The sequence below is a fragment of the Labrus mixtus genome, chromosome 13 (assembly GCF_963584025.1).
Source record: "Labrus mixtus chromosome 13, fLabMix1.1, whole genome shotgun sequence".
Taxonomy (NCBI): domain Eukaryota; kingdom Metazoa; phylum Chordata; class Actinopteri; order Labriformes; family Labridae; genus Labrus; species Labrus mixtus.
The window spans coordinates 1,708,331-1,728,546 of record NC_083624.1 but is presented as its reverse complement, the minus strand read 5'-3'; the positions used below and the strand labels follow the sequence as shown (position 1 = coordinate 1,728,546).

Sequence of the window (20,216 nt, the reverse complement as noted above, 5' to 3'; positions counted from 1 at the left end):
AGACATTGCTGTCTCTATTTTCTGCTTTCTGTTTGTCTGCAGCAGACACTCCAGAGTTACAAACTTTCTTTCACACGTATATAACATGCCGTAGGGACTTGTCAGAATGTCTGTATTTGTCAACCTGTAAATAAGTACAAGCTGTTTTTTTTTTGCGGCTGTAGCTGCAGGTGTGATGATGGGGTTGTGCAGAGGCATAACTGCTGTGAAACAATCAGGAAATCACATCTTTAACTGTGTAAAACTGCTATGTTTTAACTAACGATGCTTGTTCTTTTTCACTTCCTCTCTCTGTCTTTGGCCAGCTGTTTTCTCTCCATTGCTTGTGACAGCTTCTGGTTGAGAAGACATCAGTTGATCTGTTTGTGATTTTAATCCTCGGTACTTTTTCAAACTTCTGACACTACTATGAAGTGTTTTAGAGAATGTGGTATCAAAGGATCTTTTTTAATTAACCCACATTGTTGCATTGTTGTGATGATAACAACTATTGTTATTCATTTCCCTGATCCAATTAATCAAACTGAGTTTCACTTAAGATGGATTGAGATACGCTCAACATGCTGTTTCAAAGTGTTATCAGCTAAAGTTATCATTGTTTAATTTTGGAGTATACCACCCATTGAAACTCGATGTTTCAGACGTTTGCAGGAAAGCACTGGATATTTATCACAAGGACACGTTAGCAAATACCTGTCAGTCACCACTGATAGTTTGAGACAAAGTACCGTATGTCTCAAATAGAGATGCACGATCCACTTTTTTTCAGTTCAGTTCTGATTCCGATACACATGAAACCAATACTGATATTTTTACATCATAACTAACAGTGTTATTGTTGTTGTTGGTATTATGTGTGAGGCTACACAAAGCTGTAGTAAACCCAGCATTGCACTGATTTCATTGCGCTGTATTCACATAGAAACAGGAGGTAGCAACAGGTGCCAGGTTTTTAAATTCCACTTTTAAACTGAAGTTTTTAATCATCCAGAAGGAGCTGTTCCATCTCGTCTGAACGTCGTCATGGAGACGATTTGAGGACATTTTTTACAGTTCAGTCTGAATGCCTTCAAATCGAGACTGTGCCAGTTGAGAATGTTTAAAGTCCCCAACCCTCTTGCTTGATCTGTGACGTGGATCGGCGCCGTCAGTCCGATATCCCATACATAAATTATGTCAATATCTGACCCGGTAACGATATAAGATCGGATCGGTCCCATCTCTAGTCTCAAAGTATGGCGTAGTTTGTTTTTCTCAGGCCAAGTGCTGATCAACTTTTGGAAACCAGACGTATCCTTCATAATGAAGTTTCACTAATGCATGTCAACACACTTTAATAACAAGTAGTAAGTGAGTGAGGACTTTTGCCGTTTTGTGATTGCTGTACTCCATGGAGCCTTGGACCGGTTGATATCTTAAGTACACACACAGGTAATTGGTTCTATGATGCATTAAAAGATTATAAAGCTCACTGATATGATCAGTGTGAAGGTCTCAATCTGTTTGAAGCAAGAAAACGATTAATGATATCACATAGTGTTATGTGGTTTATAATGACTAAAGCAGGGGGTGAGAGAGAACTTGGTTTTCAGGCTGAATTTTTCATTTTCAACACAAAGTACTCTCTATTGATCTACAGTGGCATAGACTGTACAGTTGAAGGATTCCTCCTACAGACTACTGGCAGAGTGTAGAAAAGTGACCTTGCACACAAAATTATGATCTTCTAAATGAAAAGCACTTTTCTGACCTAAACAGTAAACCTGTAAACTGAATGAAAGACATCACGTCCATTCCCTTATAATCTAGATGATCGAAGTAGTTTGGGAAATAATTCAAATCTTGGAACCTTCAACCATTAAAATAAAAATATCATGAATCCAAGCTTAAAAATAATCTTAAATCCTCCCAAAAAACCATAAGTGTGACAGAGCCAACCGGTCAGACTGTTGTGTTGGCATCAAGGTTTATTATCCTTTCATATTGTACAATATACAAAAATATAGGGTACCAAAAAATTCACAGTGTCTAAAAGGCAGTGATTACAGTCTACATGACAGGTCTAACAGTACACCTGGTAAGTTGCATAGAAGGGCACAGAGCCTCACATCGCAGGGGACAGAGCTCAAAACTGACCAATCAGATGACTCTCTTTTACACCAGACCAAAAGAGTCTTAAGTTTAGACCAAAATTACTTCATCCGTATTCCAATTTTCTCCACTTCATGTGATTATTTGCCGTCCACATTATTTGATACTCTTATTATTGTTGCTACACAGAGATTATTTTGAGCCAGGGTTCATGTGTCTCTGGAAATTTGATGTTTGAGCAGCTGGGAAAGGTCAGAAGCCACAGGCGGTTGGTCACATCATGGAGCTCTGTCCCCAAACAAACCTCATGGTTGGTGTGTACTTAGCTGCTGCACTTTTTTTTTTAAACAACTATAAGGCTTTTTTTTAAACAAACAGTGTTAGCTATACAATATACAGATACATTTACAGGATCCTCTGCAGGGTCATTAAATGGGCTGCACAAGGCTGTTGCTCCTATATACAGATAGAGCTCTCATCTCGTGCGTACAGTAGCTGAACTGAAAAGCATTGCTGGGTTAGCATTTATCAATCAGGCAATAATAATAATAATAATAATAATAATAAAATATAGCTGTGAAAATGCCCTTTTATAAACCAAGCTTAGACTATAAATAGTGTCTGCTTCACCTCTGTAGGGACCGGAGGTGCGAGGATGCGTTACTTTACAATGATTAACATCTCATACATGAAATATAGAAAAACAGTAGAATGCCTGTGTCAGCGACATCATGTGGAAAAAATGCACAAACAGATCACTTTTACTGACCTCCTCATGTATAGTCATATGTATGAAAGCATTTACATTTTACAAAATACAGCAACGCCCATTTGCTCAATCAGGCACACTGACACACAGTGATCGGGTACATGTGTCTTCATGTACACACAACCACACACACATGCACTCACGCTGGTCCACTCACAGGCAAGCTTCTTTGCAAGCATGATTCAGTTTTTTGTATTTTTTTTATTTTCAAGCAGGGCCAAATGGATGCTCTTATTTTTTTTACAGTCATTCCCAAAAAAAAAAACATATACATTTTTTAAATTTCATCTTTGTGTTAACATTTCATGTATTGAAAATGCAATGACAAACGTTGGAAAATTAACATTACAAAGGAATGCAATCACTCAGTGAAGTGAAATTAAAAGAAGCAAGCATTATCAGCTATGTTTTATTAGCAGAATATTTCCTCCTATGCTACGGCTTGTCCGAGAATAAAACAAACATCTTAAAAAACAAAGATTAAAAAAAAAAAAGGAACAAGTGCCAGTCTACTAGCTTATTCTATCATATAAAACCCAATCCAGTTGTTCAGCACACTGGTCATATTTGATATGACCACTGAGCTATTTAGCACTCAGTAGATTCAATGCATCTCTTGGAGAATTAATTGGAGAATCAATTAATTTCCTTTAAGAAGTCTTTATTGTTCTTCGAAGAAAAAAAAAACCAGAAGTAGCAGAAATCAAATCTCGCCCCTGCCCTCTATTGCATACAGGCACCCAAGGCATTCCCAAAGCTTTATGTACAGTTCAGACTGCCTCTCAAAAATCCCCCTTGCTCCACTGAACGTCCTTGTCCATAAAATGTGTGACTCCCATTGGTAGCAAGTTTGCAGAATTTTCTCCAACTCAGACAGAAGTGTCCTGTTGTGTCTCTACCAACCAGCTGTCCAGAAACTTTTATCAACTCTGAGGTCATTATCTCTCTGTCATGTGAAATGCCAGCAAGGGAGGGCGTGCATCGGTCTCTTAAGCTGATATTGATCTCTAATTTACTTTATCATCAACCTCATTGAGTTCTCTCTTTCGTTGTTGTTCTGTCCCACAGCGCTGTGTGGCAAGGACATAACAATACGCACTGTTTGTTCTCACTAACTGCTTTGTTGTTGAGGGATTCAAAGTTCATTACAGGCTGAGAATGTAGTTAGTAATGGAGAGGTGTGAAATGGTGACCGGGATCCAGAGAAATGATTACATATTTTAGTCAAAGTTCTTTCTCTGGAGTTGTGGTTGCTCGATTCAGCACCTGTGCTGAATGGTCACAACAATAAGTTTAGAGGCATAGCTGGTTCAGCTAAAGTTTTCCACAATTTTCCCCCAAATGATCCTCTGAGTTGATACTGCTTTATCCAGTCAGGCCGTTACAATAACACCCCCCCAGCTGGTTGCATAAGTCTCTGACTGCACCAGGACCCAAGCCATGTTATCCAAACCCACATCTCCTAATGGAAAGTCCCAGAAACGCCCTTGAAGAAACAAATCCAACCATGTGGAAGAGACTATGGGAGCGAGAAGAAGGGTGATGGTGAAAGGAAAAACCTAGCCGAGTCTGAGAAACATTTCAGTTCATGTCGGTTCAGTTATGTCACCACGGCATTTAGTTGTCGTCTGTTTTGGGGGTGCTGGCAGGGGGTTTGGAGATACAGTCATGTGGCGTGCCTCAGCTGTTGTTACTGTTGTTGTAGGTCCTGCATGGCGAAGGGGAGGAGTTAGGCTGGTAGTCAAACTTGCCTAGCGCCGTGGGATAGTAGGTGGTGGTGTAGACATTCGTCTGCTGGAGTGGCGTTGGGTAGAAGTTGGATCTCTCGTCTGGTAGGAGGTTATTCTTGTTCAGTGTCTGGAATAATGAAGCAAAGACAAATAACTTTGAATTTTTATAATATATATATAATGCAAAAAAAAAAAAAACTACGACCAGAAACAACTAAATTGTGAGAAATAAGCTTTGGTCAAAATAGGATTACCAGGCGACCAACATGGACAAGAGGAAGTTTTTCAAACAAGAAAAAAGTAAGAGACAATAATCCCATAAATCCAAAAATATAGTGTTTATTAAATATGCTGGTGGACAGATTTTCCTCATTGTTTTTCGCTGCCTCAGCCAGTGGGTGATTTACTCAAGAATAAACCCTGACATTGTGATGCAGGAACCTTGTCTCTGCCTTAAGGGCTAAAGTGGCTGTCTTCAATGCAAAAATATTGAAGCTATGCAATAGGTTGAGTTCAAATGTTTATGGCTGTAGCCTCATACATTACCCTATGTGTCTTATGTAGCATCAGCGCCCTAGAGGAACAAAATTTCATCTCACAGTGTACTTTGCAAATGGTTGAAATGACAAAGAGAATTTGACTTAACGTACATGAAGCTGATAATTACCTTATCTTACTATTGCCGCATTAAAAAAAAGAAAAGTCTGATGTCAGGCAATAATAGTTCAACTGGTTCTGAAAACATTGTCAGGAAATTTTCTCAATCAAGTTTATGTTTTTATATTCTAGTGCAGCAATCTCTTCAGTCTGTAGTATAACGCACACATTCATTTCTAGAAAATCCCTTTTAACAAGAAGATTTGTATTGAAACATTTTTCTGCTCTGGAAGATTTGTGGGAAAAAAAGTTTTGAGAACTCAGTTATAGACACAACGGACTTGTTAAGGTAAATTATTTGTGCACTCTGGGTACAATGTTTTCTGTTTATGTAAGACTCATCAATAGTATCAGCAATTCTTGCTCACAGGTGAATAAAATACCTCCAATAGCCTTGGGATGCTGGCTTGTGTGCTGTAAGTGTATTCATAACCAAAGCAAACCAATTTAATAAATTTAATTTAGTTCACGTCAAGCCTACTCAATACACTAATTTATGAGATGGCAGGAATTCACTGCAGGCCTCTTAAATAAAAACAAGTCTAAAACCCACATTTTATTCTAATGCAATTGCTGAGTGTCTGGTAAAAGCTGAACATAAGGTGAAACACTTTCCCGGGGAAGCATTAGTCTAATGTAATCCATCTGAACAGCTCTGGGGACCAAGGCAGGAAGATAATCAGGTTAGAGTCGGTGAAATACACAACGCTGGGCATCATAAATTGGCCTGGAGGACAGGGAACCTGTTGGATAAACATTGCTGTAGTGGTACACAGTGACATTGGCTACACAACAGACAGAGTCTGGCCGCTTCTGGTCATTAAAGCTAATGAGTTCCCTCTCAGCACCACCATGGCTGTCAGCATCATGTCCAAAAGCAACGACAAAAACAGCAAGCATGACAAGTGTCAGGAGGCTGACACGATCAGAAACACAGGGCCGGGTCACTGTGGTTTGACACCATGTTCCTGTCAAGCTTTGGTAGGATCTGAGATATTGTTAGGTTGACAGATAGGTTACGATTAATCCCTCCTGGCACAGAACTGAAGTCAGACAGAGGCCGCATTCAGACCAATTAAAGAAGAGAAGATAACATGGAATTAAGTAAGTCCAGTTTGAATATTACATCAATAACTGAAGGCTCATTGTGGCCAATCTGCATAGAAATTCATGTCACTATGAGTAAAAATAGTTGACAAGCTCATTAGCATTTTAACTTCTGCCTGAAGGATTCGTCATAACTAGTCTGCAAGAGTTAAAACAACTCAATCTGAATTTGTGCATGAATGTAATTGTATAGCCACTGCTACTGAATAGCACCTTATCTATATGATACCAAATCTGATGACCTTTTATTGATAATAGATAAGCCAATTGTTCAATAAAAAGCCATGTCAGTTATGACAGTGATTTGTTTAAGTAAATGTAGACAAATAGCAGTTGTTGATCCACAGTTGTATGGTGATTAAAGAGAATTTCTAAGCCCCAGAGCTTCCTTAAAGTTAGGTTTGAGTTAACCTTACAAACTGGGATTTGACATTTTCCATATTGCATGAAGGGTAGCAACATTCCTAAGAACCTATATGTCTTTTAACCGCAATATTTTTAACTCAATCTCCTGAGTTCTTACCCGGGCCTTCAAGTTCAAAAGTCTAAAAGATTACACAAATAACATCATTTTTGATGAAGCAGAGGCAGTGGTGTAAGAGATACATCAAATGCGCAAAGCATGATAGACTGGTGTCAACATCAAATCTTATAAAAAAATAAAAGTCAGTGAAGATGTTAAAATATCTTTAAAATACAAAACAAAACTGATTAAAGAAGTGTACTATAAGTCTCAGGTAAAAATAGTTTCTCGACTTGTTGTAAATGTGAATGCACAGTAGACCGATAGCTGTGGGAGGTCGAGGGCTGACTAATGCCTTAACAAGCTAATGGGGCCCATTAATAAGGACTTGGGTTTCTCGGGAAGAAGGAGGGTTTAAAACCTTCAGGTTCTGTGTAACAGCAAGGAGGAATGAAAATGAACAGTAATTCATCTTTTGTGGCTAGTGCTCTTTTGAGATAAATGCATGAATAAATTGCTCTAAATAAAACATGAATCACATCCACTGCCCTTGAATCTTCCACATTTACATTGTGTGTTGAGTGAGTTTGTGAAAAACAGTAAAATGTATATCTGTTTCCTTTTGTGTTGCCATATCTCTATAATATTTAAAAATGCAGCTACAGAGCATCCCTCTGATCACGTACCTTGAACTCCATGGGCGTGTACTTCTCATTCTTTGGCGTAGTGTTGCCCTTGTAGTTGAGGTGGTTTGGAGTGGTGGGATGAATGATGGCAGACTCCTGCGAAGGCTTATGGAAACGCTGACAGTAGACGTAGATCAGGAAGGACAGCAGCCCCGCCCCGAGGAAACAGGAAACACCAGTGGCAATTAGGTGGAGTGAGGTGAATGCTGGGAAATGAGGAGGATACATGGAGTGTTATTGAAGTGCTCAGCTTACAATACAGCATCATATTCTGGAGAAAAAAAAAAAATTATTTTTATCAGCCAGGTCAAAACTGATTTCATATAGTTAGTAGTCACCTGCTGAACCCATGACCTTGTATTGGACAAACATGCTGTGCACCTGCAATCCAACCTTGAAACCCCTAACACTCTTTCCCCCCCCCCCTAAGTTTTAGAAAAGATATCTTGGTTTTCCCTTCAAACAAGACATTGGGATTTCTGGACAGTTAAATCCTGGCTTGTCCTGCGTTTTGGCTTCCAGAGAGAAGAGCTGGGTATTGTCCACAACCTCACCAGTCAAGTCGACCATTCAATTTTTGATAAATAGGCTTCCATTTAATACACATAAACAACAGCACATTTGTGCCTAATCTGAATTCACAGCACCTACAGCGCCCCCAGTGGAGAGGGGCTTCATTACAACGAATAAAATCCATCTGAGGATTTCCCTGGATTGATATTGAATTGGAAAAATAATCATTTCAATTCATTGATGAATCAATACTTTTAACCAGCTCTAGTAAATCATTTCTAGTATCTTCTCATAAAACTTTGCATCCAATTTTTACTGAATTAAGTCCAAAATTGACTCATATCTTGGCAGAATGTGTAATACAGGGGTATAAAACAATCCATATGATCTTTTATTCAACAACATTTCTTTCTTAATTCAAATGGCGATGCTGATTAGTCCAGTGGTTAACCACATCCACACCTTCATTTTTCATTTGGATAGGACATCCATAGTGTAATGTTCACTGAGCTGAACACTTCATTTTTGCGTCTTTAATTATTTTCAGAAGAGCCAATTTCTTTATTATGAATGCCCAATTCTTAAACCCAAGTGTGTATGACTGAACTGAGCTCTTGAAATGTCTCAGTGTGAAGAACTGTTATTAGTATTTCTTCCTAAATTGAGGTAGACAAGGCTCAAAATGTGCTTTTTTAGTCTAAATGCCACCTGAAGCATTTTACCACTGCAGTGTTTCCCACACATAGACTATACTCGAGTGGACTGCCCAGGTATATTTCAGACTTTTTTTGTTTTTATTCATAGGACTGTTGCACACACACTCAAGGGAAAGAGAGAGCGAGACAGAGAGGTTTCGCTGTCCATACATCCCCCCAGTAAATGCACCAATTAAGGTACAACGCTCATGTCAAAACTGAAGCTTCTCATGCCTTTGTTGTGATATTTTTCTGCAGCTGCTTGCTCCCAATGCAGTTTAAGATGATTATTTTGTGACGCATCATCATCAATAAACCTCCTCATACACGGATCACCTAATGTATAAGTGAAATATCGAGCAGAACATTAGCAAAATTGTCAAACGAGCAGATATTCCCAAAAAGCAAAGCTACAGAATAGGGCAGAGCCAGACAAGCCCCTGCTAACTCCACTGCCCAGGTACAGCGTCCTTCTGTGGAAAACACTCCAGCCATATAACTGGACTGATACAATTTAATCTAAGAAATGCATGGGGAAAAAAAATCCTTATTTAATTCTTGTTGCTGTCACAAATAAAAAAGTCTTTGCACACAACATTTTCTGTAAAGAGTAAAGAGCCACTACCCAGGGGCAGGGATATGTATGACGGGTTGTTACTTCCTATTAGTAATTTTGTGACTACTAACTACTGTCCTGGTTTTCTCCTTCCTCCTCCTGACTGATGTACGATTTTGCACAGATTGAAATAAAAACTCCCATGAAAATGCACATGAAACGCATGTGAACACACAACATGGACAGACATCTGTAGAAACATTTAGGGGCAAACCGCAACATGCACATAGACACAGAGCGAAGGCAGCTGTTTATCCACTTACCTCCACAGTGTTGGTCCTTATCAAAACCAGATGCAGGGAGAATGACTGCAGAGAGGAGAGGAACACAGGGTCAGACAAACACATGCATGCACACACACACACACACACACACACACATGCACATACACATTCAATGTCCCTGGAGAGTCAGCCTTCAAAACACAACGGCCTTCAACTGTAACGTCAAGGGAGTTGACACATGCAGAAACAAAAACAGTGAGTGAAAAATTGAAATGTCATTGAATATATTGCATAAATGGTCCATGGAGAGTGTTTTTGCTTCAGTGAATTCTTAAACCTTCGATATAAAAAAAGGACTGTTGAGTGAGCAAACAGTTCTGCTCTGTCAGATTAAACCCCCCCAAGTAGCAGTCTGTGACACCTCACAATAATTTACAGCTACAACGCGTCCTGCCCCCCACAGATAGGAGGAAAGAAGAAGGTTGCAGGGAGGTTTTGTGTGTGTGAGCAGATTTAATTTCAGTGCCACATCTCCTGATTAATATTTTGCCCAAATTTTCAGCTTCCTCCCAGCCGCCTCCCTTCTGCAAGTGACCTTAACAAATCCATCCATCGCCTCACTGAAATTTGCAATAAAATTAGATGTGATTTGGTGTTGGGACAACCCATTAATATTAATCATCTTCGCCTGGACTCATTAGAGATTCTGAGCATAGAGAGGAAAATGCTGGCAGGCCATGAAAGATCATTTTGGGATAAAGTTTTTGAGATTGTCGTCTGCATAATAAGGTACACTGGGGCTAACAGGGTCAACCGCTGACTTGTTGGAATCTCATGGACTTAATTATGGTTAATTAACAGAAGCGGATGACATCAGTGCAGGAAGAGAATGGAGGCTACACACAAACAACATATTTAATGTGTCTATGGACTGTGAATATGGATGGTGGCTGGTGATGCGAGTGGACTGTGGAACTGTGTTTTGAACATATTTGATGATGATAGACAATCTGGTCACAAAGCCACAAGCTGCTGTTTGAATGCTGCTGAAGAATTGGCCTACAGGAGGACTGGAGGATTGCAGGCTAAACATCTAGAAGGGTTTGAGATGAATTACAGTCGGCTGTTAACTTCATTGTTGTTGATAATTTAGTTTTCAGTTCTAGTTTTTAATAGTAACAGTTGAAGGATAACATGGTAGCAAAGCCATGTTTTTAATGCTTGATCAGACAAAACAAAACAACTTAAAATACCTGTTTTTGTGCTTTTGTGACTTGATGAACCATTTCATTAGTTACATAATTGTAAATGACAGTTATGTTGATGTTGCTAAAAAGTGTCAGAATCCTTACAATCTACTTATCTTTTTTTTTTTTTTAAACTATCTGTATCTGTTGCTTTCCTTTTTTATTGTCCACAGTATGACTCAAAACAAAAAACCTGTAAGAATATTGGAAAACTTGTTTCAAGTTTCAAACCACTTCAATGGCCGACATTTTATGTATTCAGCGTCCCACAGTAAGAGAGATAAAGAAGTTCATATTCAGGTGCATGGTGCAATTTTTTTGCATAATGAAGCGTGAATAAAAACCAGCCAAAATAATGTAGGGGTTCTTGAGATATTCTTTGCTGCAAAGTAAATAGATTGCATCCTATCCAATTTCTGGGAAAAGGACATCGCACTCCAGGAACCTTTGATCAGCCGACTTCGATCTGTTAAGACAATTTTAAGTGGGGCAGCTGCTCCTGTGTGTATGTGAAAGCTGCCTGACTCACCAGGTATTTCATTACAGTCTCTCCTCTCAGTGCTGTTCCCAGCACAGGGGATGTTTCCCTGAGCACCACACACCCGACTTCTCATCTGCAAGCCCGAATCATCACAGGCTGACCACAGCGACCACGCCATCCAGCCACCTAAACACAGAAGAAAGAGCAATCAATACAAACCTTGACAAACAAGTCCACATCAAACTCAGACGGCATGGAAACCAAACGCGCCCACCCAAGCTGTCACCAACCGTGGCCAATAACCTTCAGCCAAAAACACTAAAAAAAAAAAAAAAAAAGTGTTTGTGATGTAAACAGGATAGGGAGAGTAAATCCATGGAGAGTTTGTTTAGTGCATTGCGGAGATGTTTGTCTCTTGAGCCAAGCTTTAGTACCGTTTCCCCACAGCAGGCGACTGAGCAGTAAACAAAGGCTCCTACCCAAGAGGAAAGAGAAAACTCCCAACTCTCAGCGACTCGCTTTGAACCTTGCACTTGCTCCACTCTTTCAACCCAGAGTGCAGGGAGCACAGGCTAGTGCGATGAAAGGCTGAAGAAAAAGCTGGATTGTTATTCAGGGTGCTCTCAAGTGTGCAGTTTTGGCAGAGACGGTTTGTGAGGAGGCAGAGGACAGGCCTCTTTTTTTTACCTTTCCTATCAGTCTGGGGCTCACCGACAGGCTGCTCAGTCTCCACCATCTGCTCCCTTCTTGCCACACAACCATCTAGACACACAAAACACACCGACCACCTCAAACGTGTTTAATAACCGTGCATCACCACAGCCTATTTTAATTGCTTCATTTATTCCCATTTATTTTGGTCACCCAGACAACCTGCGTGATTGCACTGTTGAGACAGAGGAAACGCCATTAGGCCTGCTTGTTAGTATTCTGTCCCAACAGTCCTTCCTGCTGTCCTCTATTACTGCTGGGGACTTTAATCAAATGACCTGCGACAGGGGCATCAAATATTCCCATGACTGACAGCCAGCTTGCCTCTAATTACGCATACATAGTGGATGGCGGCACGAGGAGGACCCCGAAAGATGACTGATGTTGAGCTGGTCAATAAAGGAACGGATGAGGAGATGGATTGGAGCTGGAAAGGTTGTTAGCCGACAGTCGATTGGCACGGGCCTGACGGGACGTGTTGGTCCACGTCAAACAGGAAAACATTAACCTGATAAAGGAGGCTGATTAGCATCTCTGCAAAGGGAGGGAAAAAAGACAGAAAGCCTTTTACCTGTCTTTGTAATTGCCAGGGAGGCTGACTATAAGCACTACTCTCCCTGTGAATGACAGTTCCGCTGATACAAAATGAAAAGCCGTTCAGGAACGGGGGAAACAACTATTTAATTCAGGCAGGAATCATCTGCACTACAAGGCACCGCTGTACGCACACACGGGCGAACACAAATACTTTGAAACACATGCGTGATTGCTCCAGATGTTATTTGTCCATGCAATATTTGTTTTCCAGCATAATTAATAATGTAAACCACAATGTGGGGACAAAATGTTGGAGGCTGTTTGACATTAAACTTGAGATTTAGAACGAGACTAAACCCATATGAGAATTCTGATAATAGACTTTTTTCCCCCTTGGATTAGCCGGCAGATCTCTCATGAATATTTCAATGTCCTTGTGGTTGCAGAATGAAAGTAGAAGGGGGGGTCCATAGAGGGCTTTGTTACTCATCTCCCATCCCATCATTACATGGTGCGAGACTTTGGGGGAAACAAGGCTAAACTCCAAAAAAAAGAAAAAAAGAAAGCCATTAGGACACCAATTGGATTCCTGCCTTAGTTTTGCAAAATAGTTCAGTTAAACTTGCCTTCTCTTGGTCTTTTGTTATGTCTAATCCTAATAATGCACTTTTCAATCTAATTTTATAGCTATACTTTTTGAAATCTAATGCAGATATTAACAATACATTTCCACACCTACCTTCAAAATAATACTGTTAGTTATTATTCATACAGATGCCCTCTATTCTTTTTTTAAATTATATTCCAAGATATCTACCTCTAAAAAAAATCATCACAATAAAGCATAACATTTTTAATGTTTTCTGTAAATTGAAACATCATATCCTAAAAATGTCTCCACCAAAAAAAAGTTCCTGTAACTCACACATACAGAGCAGTTTAATTTTGACAGTTTTCTGTGGAACCACATCCAAATTTGGACCTTTAATAAATAAAGGTTTGCATATCAATTGTATGAAAGGTCATAGGTCTTGCAAAATGCCATCAACTTGAAGAAAACTTGTTTCTGGACAGATTTGTTGGCTAGAAAGTCAGACATATACTTTAGACTGTATTCATCTGTTTGCTTTCAAGTACTAGAGTCGAACATGGAACCCAATAATTCTCAACTTAAGACATTATTTTAGATATCTATATTTCAGTACATCAACATTAAAATTAACCTTTTACAAGAGGGGTTGCCATGGTGCTCAAAGAGCCATCAGCACAGTGGGAAACGACAAGGTGGCAGCCTAGCAGGATGGGTTGTAAGCTCAGCATGACTCTGTTTATCATTTTATAAATCTTAGTCCTGGTTTAGTCATTAGAAAAAGATGAAAGAAGCAATGTAGCCAAGGGGCCGACACTGAAATGAAATGTTGTGGGAGGTGATAACCTGCCTGGAGGTGTGATGGAAGCACCCCAAGCGCCGGTGGCTTGACAGAATTTGATTTCAAATTCATGTGTGACCTTACCATCACAAGTGTGCGTGTTACACAGGGCCTCTTCAGTGTGTAGTCCTATGCAGATGTCCCCTGCGTTGGCAGGAGCGGGGCTGTTGCAGGAGCGTGTGCGCTGGTAGTGACCGCCGCCGCAACCCACTGAGCACTGGGACCAGGATGACCAGCATGCCCATGCACCATGTACTGTAATACACAAACACACACATTGCTTGACTTAAAGAGCTTTAAAGTTAACAACCAGAAAATTAAAGCATAAAAAAAGATACAGATAGCAGCAGGCAGGTCTTTAATTGGTGCTTGCTGCTATACTCCAAAAGGACTACGTCTTTGATATGTACAGGGATGCAATCTTTCACCTTTTGGGAAAAATAAATCACATTTATTTTAAAGATGATTCTCCAACCAATACCTCTCCAATCTCCCCAATCAAACCCTTGTTTTCTAGAGATCCACCGATTGTGAAAATGTTTAAAATAACAATTTAACCAACTCTGAAGCTTATGTTTTTCTTTTTTGTGTAATTATTGTCTGGTTTTTCAATGACCTATGTGATTTGATGTATTTAATTTGTTAAACCAATGCATTGGTGCATCCCTACTGTTTCTCTCTTTCCATACATTTCGCTAAACTAGTTTTTTACTGGTGACCTGTTTGCATCCCTTTATGTAAAACAATACAAATGACATTTCACTTAAAAATGAATAACCTACTGTTTGCAAACTTTTGACATGAATCTACCCTTAATGACTTGGACCCATAAAAAAGGTGCTTTCATTCTTTTTGTGTATTTGTGAAGAGGGATTCGTTGAACCCAATGCGGCATAAAATGAGTTTTAATCCTGACACAGAACTAACATTTATCACACCATCTGGGCACCTTTGTGTATTTCTAAATGTGTAGGCATTGAGTACAAAGCTAGATGTAACCAAGCCAGTCACTATACTCAACCTATCAGAAAGCCTGCAGGTCGACTAGCACACCATTAGCCAAAAAGACACTCCACCAGTTCATTGAAAAAGGTTTCCTTATTTGGTCATACTCATTCATCTAACAGAGTCCTGAAGATGAAAAAAAAACACATACGTTGTTTTAAAAGTATTTTAGGGTTCCTGATAGAGACACAACTTTGTCTTTGTATTGCCCTTATTTTTCCTGTTGCATTGACTTGTCCTCCCATTGGGACTGTTAATGTTTAATCTGATCTAATTATGAGCATGTGATGGACTAATTGACTGGCTGGGTGACGAGCTGGTGTCCGTCTTGACTGATGGAGAAGCGCTGTTGCCAGGTAACGTCACAGGCTAGCAGAAAATTCCAATAGCTGAGTGGATTAATGTGAAGCAGGCTGTGACTACTTAACCGACTAACTCTCACAGGCCTGCCTGGTGGACTCTTTGACTAACTGGCTGTTTACACGGTTGACTGGCTGTTGAGTGTCTCACTCACTGAATGACTGAACAACCCACTGGCTAGCTGCCTGCTACACATTTTGATCAGTCTTTTACTGTATGTCTGTTTTTCATGTGGTCAACTGGACTTATATAGTGATTAAGGCAAAATAAAATGTGAAGAAAAAGGGAAATGATCTTGGCATCTTTATACTGCAAAACTTTTATTTGGATTGGAACCAAATAATGGGACTTTGACCTTGTAAAATTCTTGAACAGTACAAATCACACTAGTGGGAATTGGTTTGCATGACTGAATAAACCTCAGATAAATGGATATGTAGACTAGGTGATTTAACTTGGGACTTGACCTGGACTGAATTTTCTTGGACAAATAAACTAACACGTTCATTGAAATTTTCCGGACAGCCCGGAAAATAAACTTGTTTTCTCAAGCTAATTTTCTGATTGAATTGCCATCATGACAGACTTTTTACTACACAAGTATTGAACTCATCTCACTCTGCATTTGCATTTGATTTAATTTGAATTAAAGCTTCACTCTAATTGACTTGAAACTTGGCTTTACTTAAAAAACTTTATTGGGATAGAACTAAGACATAAATTAGACTTTCTATGACCTGTGATTTAAATTGGACTTGTCCTGACTGACTAGTTTAAACTTGTTGCAACTGACCTGAGACTTTACCTGGACTTGCCTCACATTGACTCTTACATGGTTTGAATCAGAGACTGTATATTAAGATGGACTGAGAAACAGCCGCCTGGGAGTGAAGCCTAAATACTTAGCACAACTCCTACTGACTGACTGCAGTATAGGCCACAAACCCTGTCTTCTCTATGATAACAGATGGGACATGGGTCAAACAAGGAAGTTAAAATGCATGTCAAATAAGTCATGCTGATTTTTTGTTGTAGTTTTTGTAATTAAGTTTTTGATGCAAAACAACCAGATGTAATGTCATAATCAACAGATGTTGAGAAATGTGGCTCAACCAGCAGAGCAGAGGAGGAAAGGTGAAATAAAATGTAAGAAAAACTAACAGTACAGTCATTGAACTTTACATATATCGTGCACAATATATACGTATTTGCTCCAATCAAACACAAGAATCATTACTGCTCTGAACTGTACCGACTTGGGAGATCTTTGATTTTTAATCCATATGATAAACGTTTGCGTTGGTTAGTTGAGGGAAAATGGTGTCAATTCCACGGTTCCACCAGCTGTCTCCTTTCTGTGCGTGTCTTAGCTCCACATTGCATCTCCAGCTTAGTATGCCTGTTGCATATGCGTTTTGGCTTCACTTTTGTTCAACTGAAGGAGGTGAAGATGTGTTATGTGATATGGCCAAGAATGAAAGTTTGAAAATACAATCTTAACTTAAACATCTGTGTTTCACATCATATGCTAGACGTAGAAATTGAACTCCGACTAACACGCCCACGGATTCAATGCCTGGATTTTCTTACACACAGAACACACTTGCATACCTGCTTCCCTTGCACACAGACAACCACAGGATTCATTTCAGTCTCCTCTGCAATCTACATTGCCTCCATCCTTCTCTCTAATGTCATCATCAATTATTATTTTGCACTTATTCTCTCTTTAGTCACCGGCCTTGTCCTTCTCACCTGTTAGTCTACTCAGGACAGGTGCTCTGAGACCAGATGTACACGTGACACTCATAGCAAAAAGCTTTCTGATAGGCTGCCTTCCAATGGGAGGTAACCAAGGCCACTTCTCTTGGGCTTCCTGAGGTTACACGTGTTAGTTGCTATGTCAACCCGTAAGGATTTTATATAGATAAAAACAACTGAGATTTAAATACACGCCAGGAATTTGATCAGTTCTGCACCAACCAACCATAAATCATTCATTCATAAGGTAGCAGTCATGAATATGTAAGACAAGCACTTAAGAGGAGTTCAGACCTTTTTCTGATGCCAGCTGGTGTGTGTGTGTGTGTGTGTGTGTGTGTGTGTGTGTGTGTGTGTGTGTGCCCTGTCTGGTTTAATAAGTGCAGCCTGTCAGTGCAGCAGTCTGTGGTCAGCAGAGTTCTAGGTCAGCTGATTATGCTTTGATGAGAAGGTTGAAATAGATAACTTCATTTGTCCGAGGACTGTCGATGCACTGCTGCAGCTGCTGGTAACCATTAGCTAATGAAGCTAATGATCCACTCAGCAGACTTTTACTACCACCATTGACCTCCCGATCTCACTCTGTCTCCATTTCTGTCTCTCACTGTGGCCGACTTTGCTTTATGAACCCATAATATACTGAAGAAGGTAGAAACTGCCAATAACTGACTTTATCTGCACTCTAAATGAATGTTTGTGACTGCTTCTTAAAAAGTGTGTTAGAGAGACTTCGACTGTCTGCAGATCTAACCTGATCGGACCATTTTAAAATCCAGCAGGGCCAGAAGAGCACATGTATTCTGACCATCAATTTTTTGCAAGAATTAGAGTTATTTTGTGACTTGAAGAAGAAGAAAAAAAAGAAGAATTTTTGAGTGCAGGTCACTCCCTCACTGGTTCTGCTTGTCAATTCTCTGTTTTAACTTCCTCAATGGGCTCTGAGGTTTTTGGTCCCTTCTCCTTTGCCATCATGGCTGTACCCATAATACAGAGCTAACACTAGTAAAAGGTGGTTATTTGCCTTCAGGGCTTTCGGTCTGGACACCTTGATGAACTTTGCCCAGGTGAGGGATGAGAAGTTGAAATGAAAGCAGCATCTTAGGAGAGTGGATAGAGTATGTAACCAGGGAGGGAGAGAGAGTAGGGAATGACATGCGGAAAAGGAACAACAGGTCGGACTTGAACACGGGCTAATTAAGTTAAACTCACTATGTACTTCAAATACCAGAAAATAAAGTGACAAATAGGGAAAAGTCCAGAAGGTTTTTCAAGTGGAAGTTGATGGAGATATTAAAAAATGAATTTGAATTACTTTCTGCGATGTTTTCAAAACGTGATTTGAGCCCTTTGGATTTTGACCTGTTTTTGTAAAATAAATCAGAATATGAATAAGATAATTCTTGGGTTTGATGAGCCCTGAGTAAGTCCAATAATATGATAAATGTACTCCTGCAGAGTGTTTTAGATGGGTTGGGTTTGTTACTCACCAGGACACGCCTGGACATTACAGTCCTGATAGTCCACAGGGGAGCCACGGCACGCAACAGGGGCGCTCTTCCCCTCTGGTCCGGAGCAGGATCTTCGACGGGTGCGGTAACCTTTGGCACAACTCTGCGAGCAGCTTGACCATGTCTCCCATGATGACCAGCCTGTACCCGCCACTCTCACCACTGGTGTCTTTAGGAGCTCCTCCACAAGAGCTGCAGAGAGAAGTAAGAGGATGGAAGGGGGGGGGGGGAAGAAAACAGTTTCAGGTTAAATTAAAGTCACAGAATTCTATGCAGACAGATTGAAACTTTAAAGGATTTACAGAGATATGAGGCATGCAGATTTGAGTTTAAGTCACACTGTGTATATGACTTTGCCAGTAGGCGTATTTCTCTGTGTCCTTCCTTTTAACTCTCTCTGTGTCTCTCATGCATCTCCCACTTTCCCCGCTGTCAGTGTTTCATCTGTTTGTCAGAGTAGCTGAGGCCCCCCAAGGAGGCTGACACAGGGAGACAGGTAATCGATTCAGGGGAGGGGGCATGATAAAGCCACCAGCGGACTGTGACCCTGTGGAGCTTTTCTCTGTGAGTGTGTACGTGGAAGTGCTGGACTGTGAACGTGCCACTAACAGCATGTAGCGGAGCTAACAGGCCCAACAATTGGGCTCTTTCAACATGTCACACTCTTACTCTGAGAAATTATAGCTCCCTGCAGCCGTCTCACAGCGCTATTATACAGTAGTGGTTACAATGTGTGTAGAAACTGTGCAGAAGTGTATTAACTCAGTCACAACACATAGGTACAGATAACAGAGTGTTGGGCCACGCAGGCTTAGGACAGTCAAACCATGGACTTGGGCCTTTGAGTTATTTACTGAGCTCACAAAGAGGCCTAAAAGGACTGCGGTACTTCACACCTACGTGTGACGTAAAGGGGGGACCGGAACCTGAGGGAGACCCCACAGGAAGTCGGCCAGGTGACAAAACTCTGAGACTCCCCTCGTTCAATCTCTTTCCACGCGCTGACTTCAAGTGCTCGGAGACACAAGCTCACCTCCTGTTTCCTGCAACAATCTTCCTTTGTTTTAAGTTTTGGCGCGTAGGTAATCCGTGGCCGGCAGTGTTCCAAATTCCGAGCTCGGATTGTCCAGTGAACGCATCTCAGTTTCTCGGAGAGCGTTAGGCTATAACAGATTATCAGAAAGATAACGGTCTTATTCCGTCCTGCAACGAAAGGACATCAACGGACATCTTTCCACTCGACGGAGAACCAACGAAGCCGCTCTTGCCGTAAGGGACCCTCGCCGCCATCAGATGCCTCTACACCAGGACGGACAGAAGATCTGTTTTTATCGCCGGACTCCTTTTTCCTTCACCGATCGCAGGCAAAGCGATTCACAAGTGAGGCTTAAGTAGGTCTGGGCAGAATTAGCTTTAGAGAGTGTTTTTTTAACAATTGTTTGATTGAAGCAGAAACTGTAATTTTATCTTTGTTGGACCGTCGCGTCCTGAGTTTTACCTGTTTAAAACTCTTGTTGTTCCCGTTTCGGACCGCTGCGTCCTATATGTGTTTAGCATAACAGCGTTATAACCGGGTATTATTCTTCTGATCAGAAAGGCCAGTGTAAGCCGTATTAACTTGAATT

At 40.5% G+C, this 20,216-nt stretch overlaps 1 protein-coding gene across 7 annotated transcripts in view; it reads right to left on the bottom strand.

Annotated features, from left to right (window-relative positions):
* Nucleotides 1-1,949: 1,949 nt before the first annotated feature.
* The window catches only part of sema5ba (sema domain, seven thrombospondin repeats (type 1 and type 1-like), transmembrane domain (TM) and short cytoplasmic domain, (semaphorin) 5Ba), a 184,093-nt gene continuing 165,826 nt past the window's right edge, over nt 1,950-20,216 (bottom strand). For 4 of the 7 annotated variants that reach the window (XM_061053107.1, XM_061053108.1, XM_061053105.1 and 1 more), the window contains 7 exons: nt 18,571-18,783; nt 14,042-14,212; nt 11,967-12,041; nt 11,328-11,465; nt 9,591-9,635; nt 7,504-7,709; nt 1,950-4,717 (listed from right to left, as the gene is read on the bottom strand). In XM_061053107.1, the coding sequence (XP_060909090.1) occupies nt 4,541-4,717; nt 7,504-7,709; nt 9,591-9,635; nt 11,328-11,465; nt 11,967-12,041; nt 14,042-14,212; nt 18,571-18,783 (1,025 nt within the window). In that variant the 3' untranslated portion in view covers nt 1,950-4,540. The other 3 variants (XM_061053109.1, XM_061053110.1, XM_061053111.1) reach the window with 3 other exon arrangements.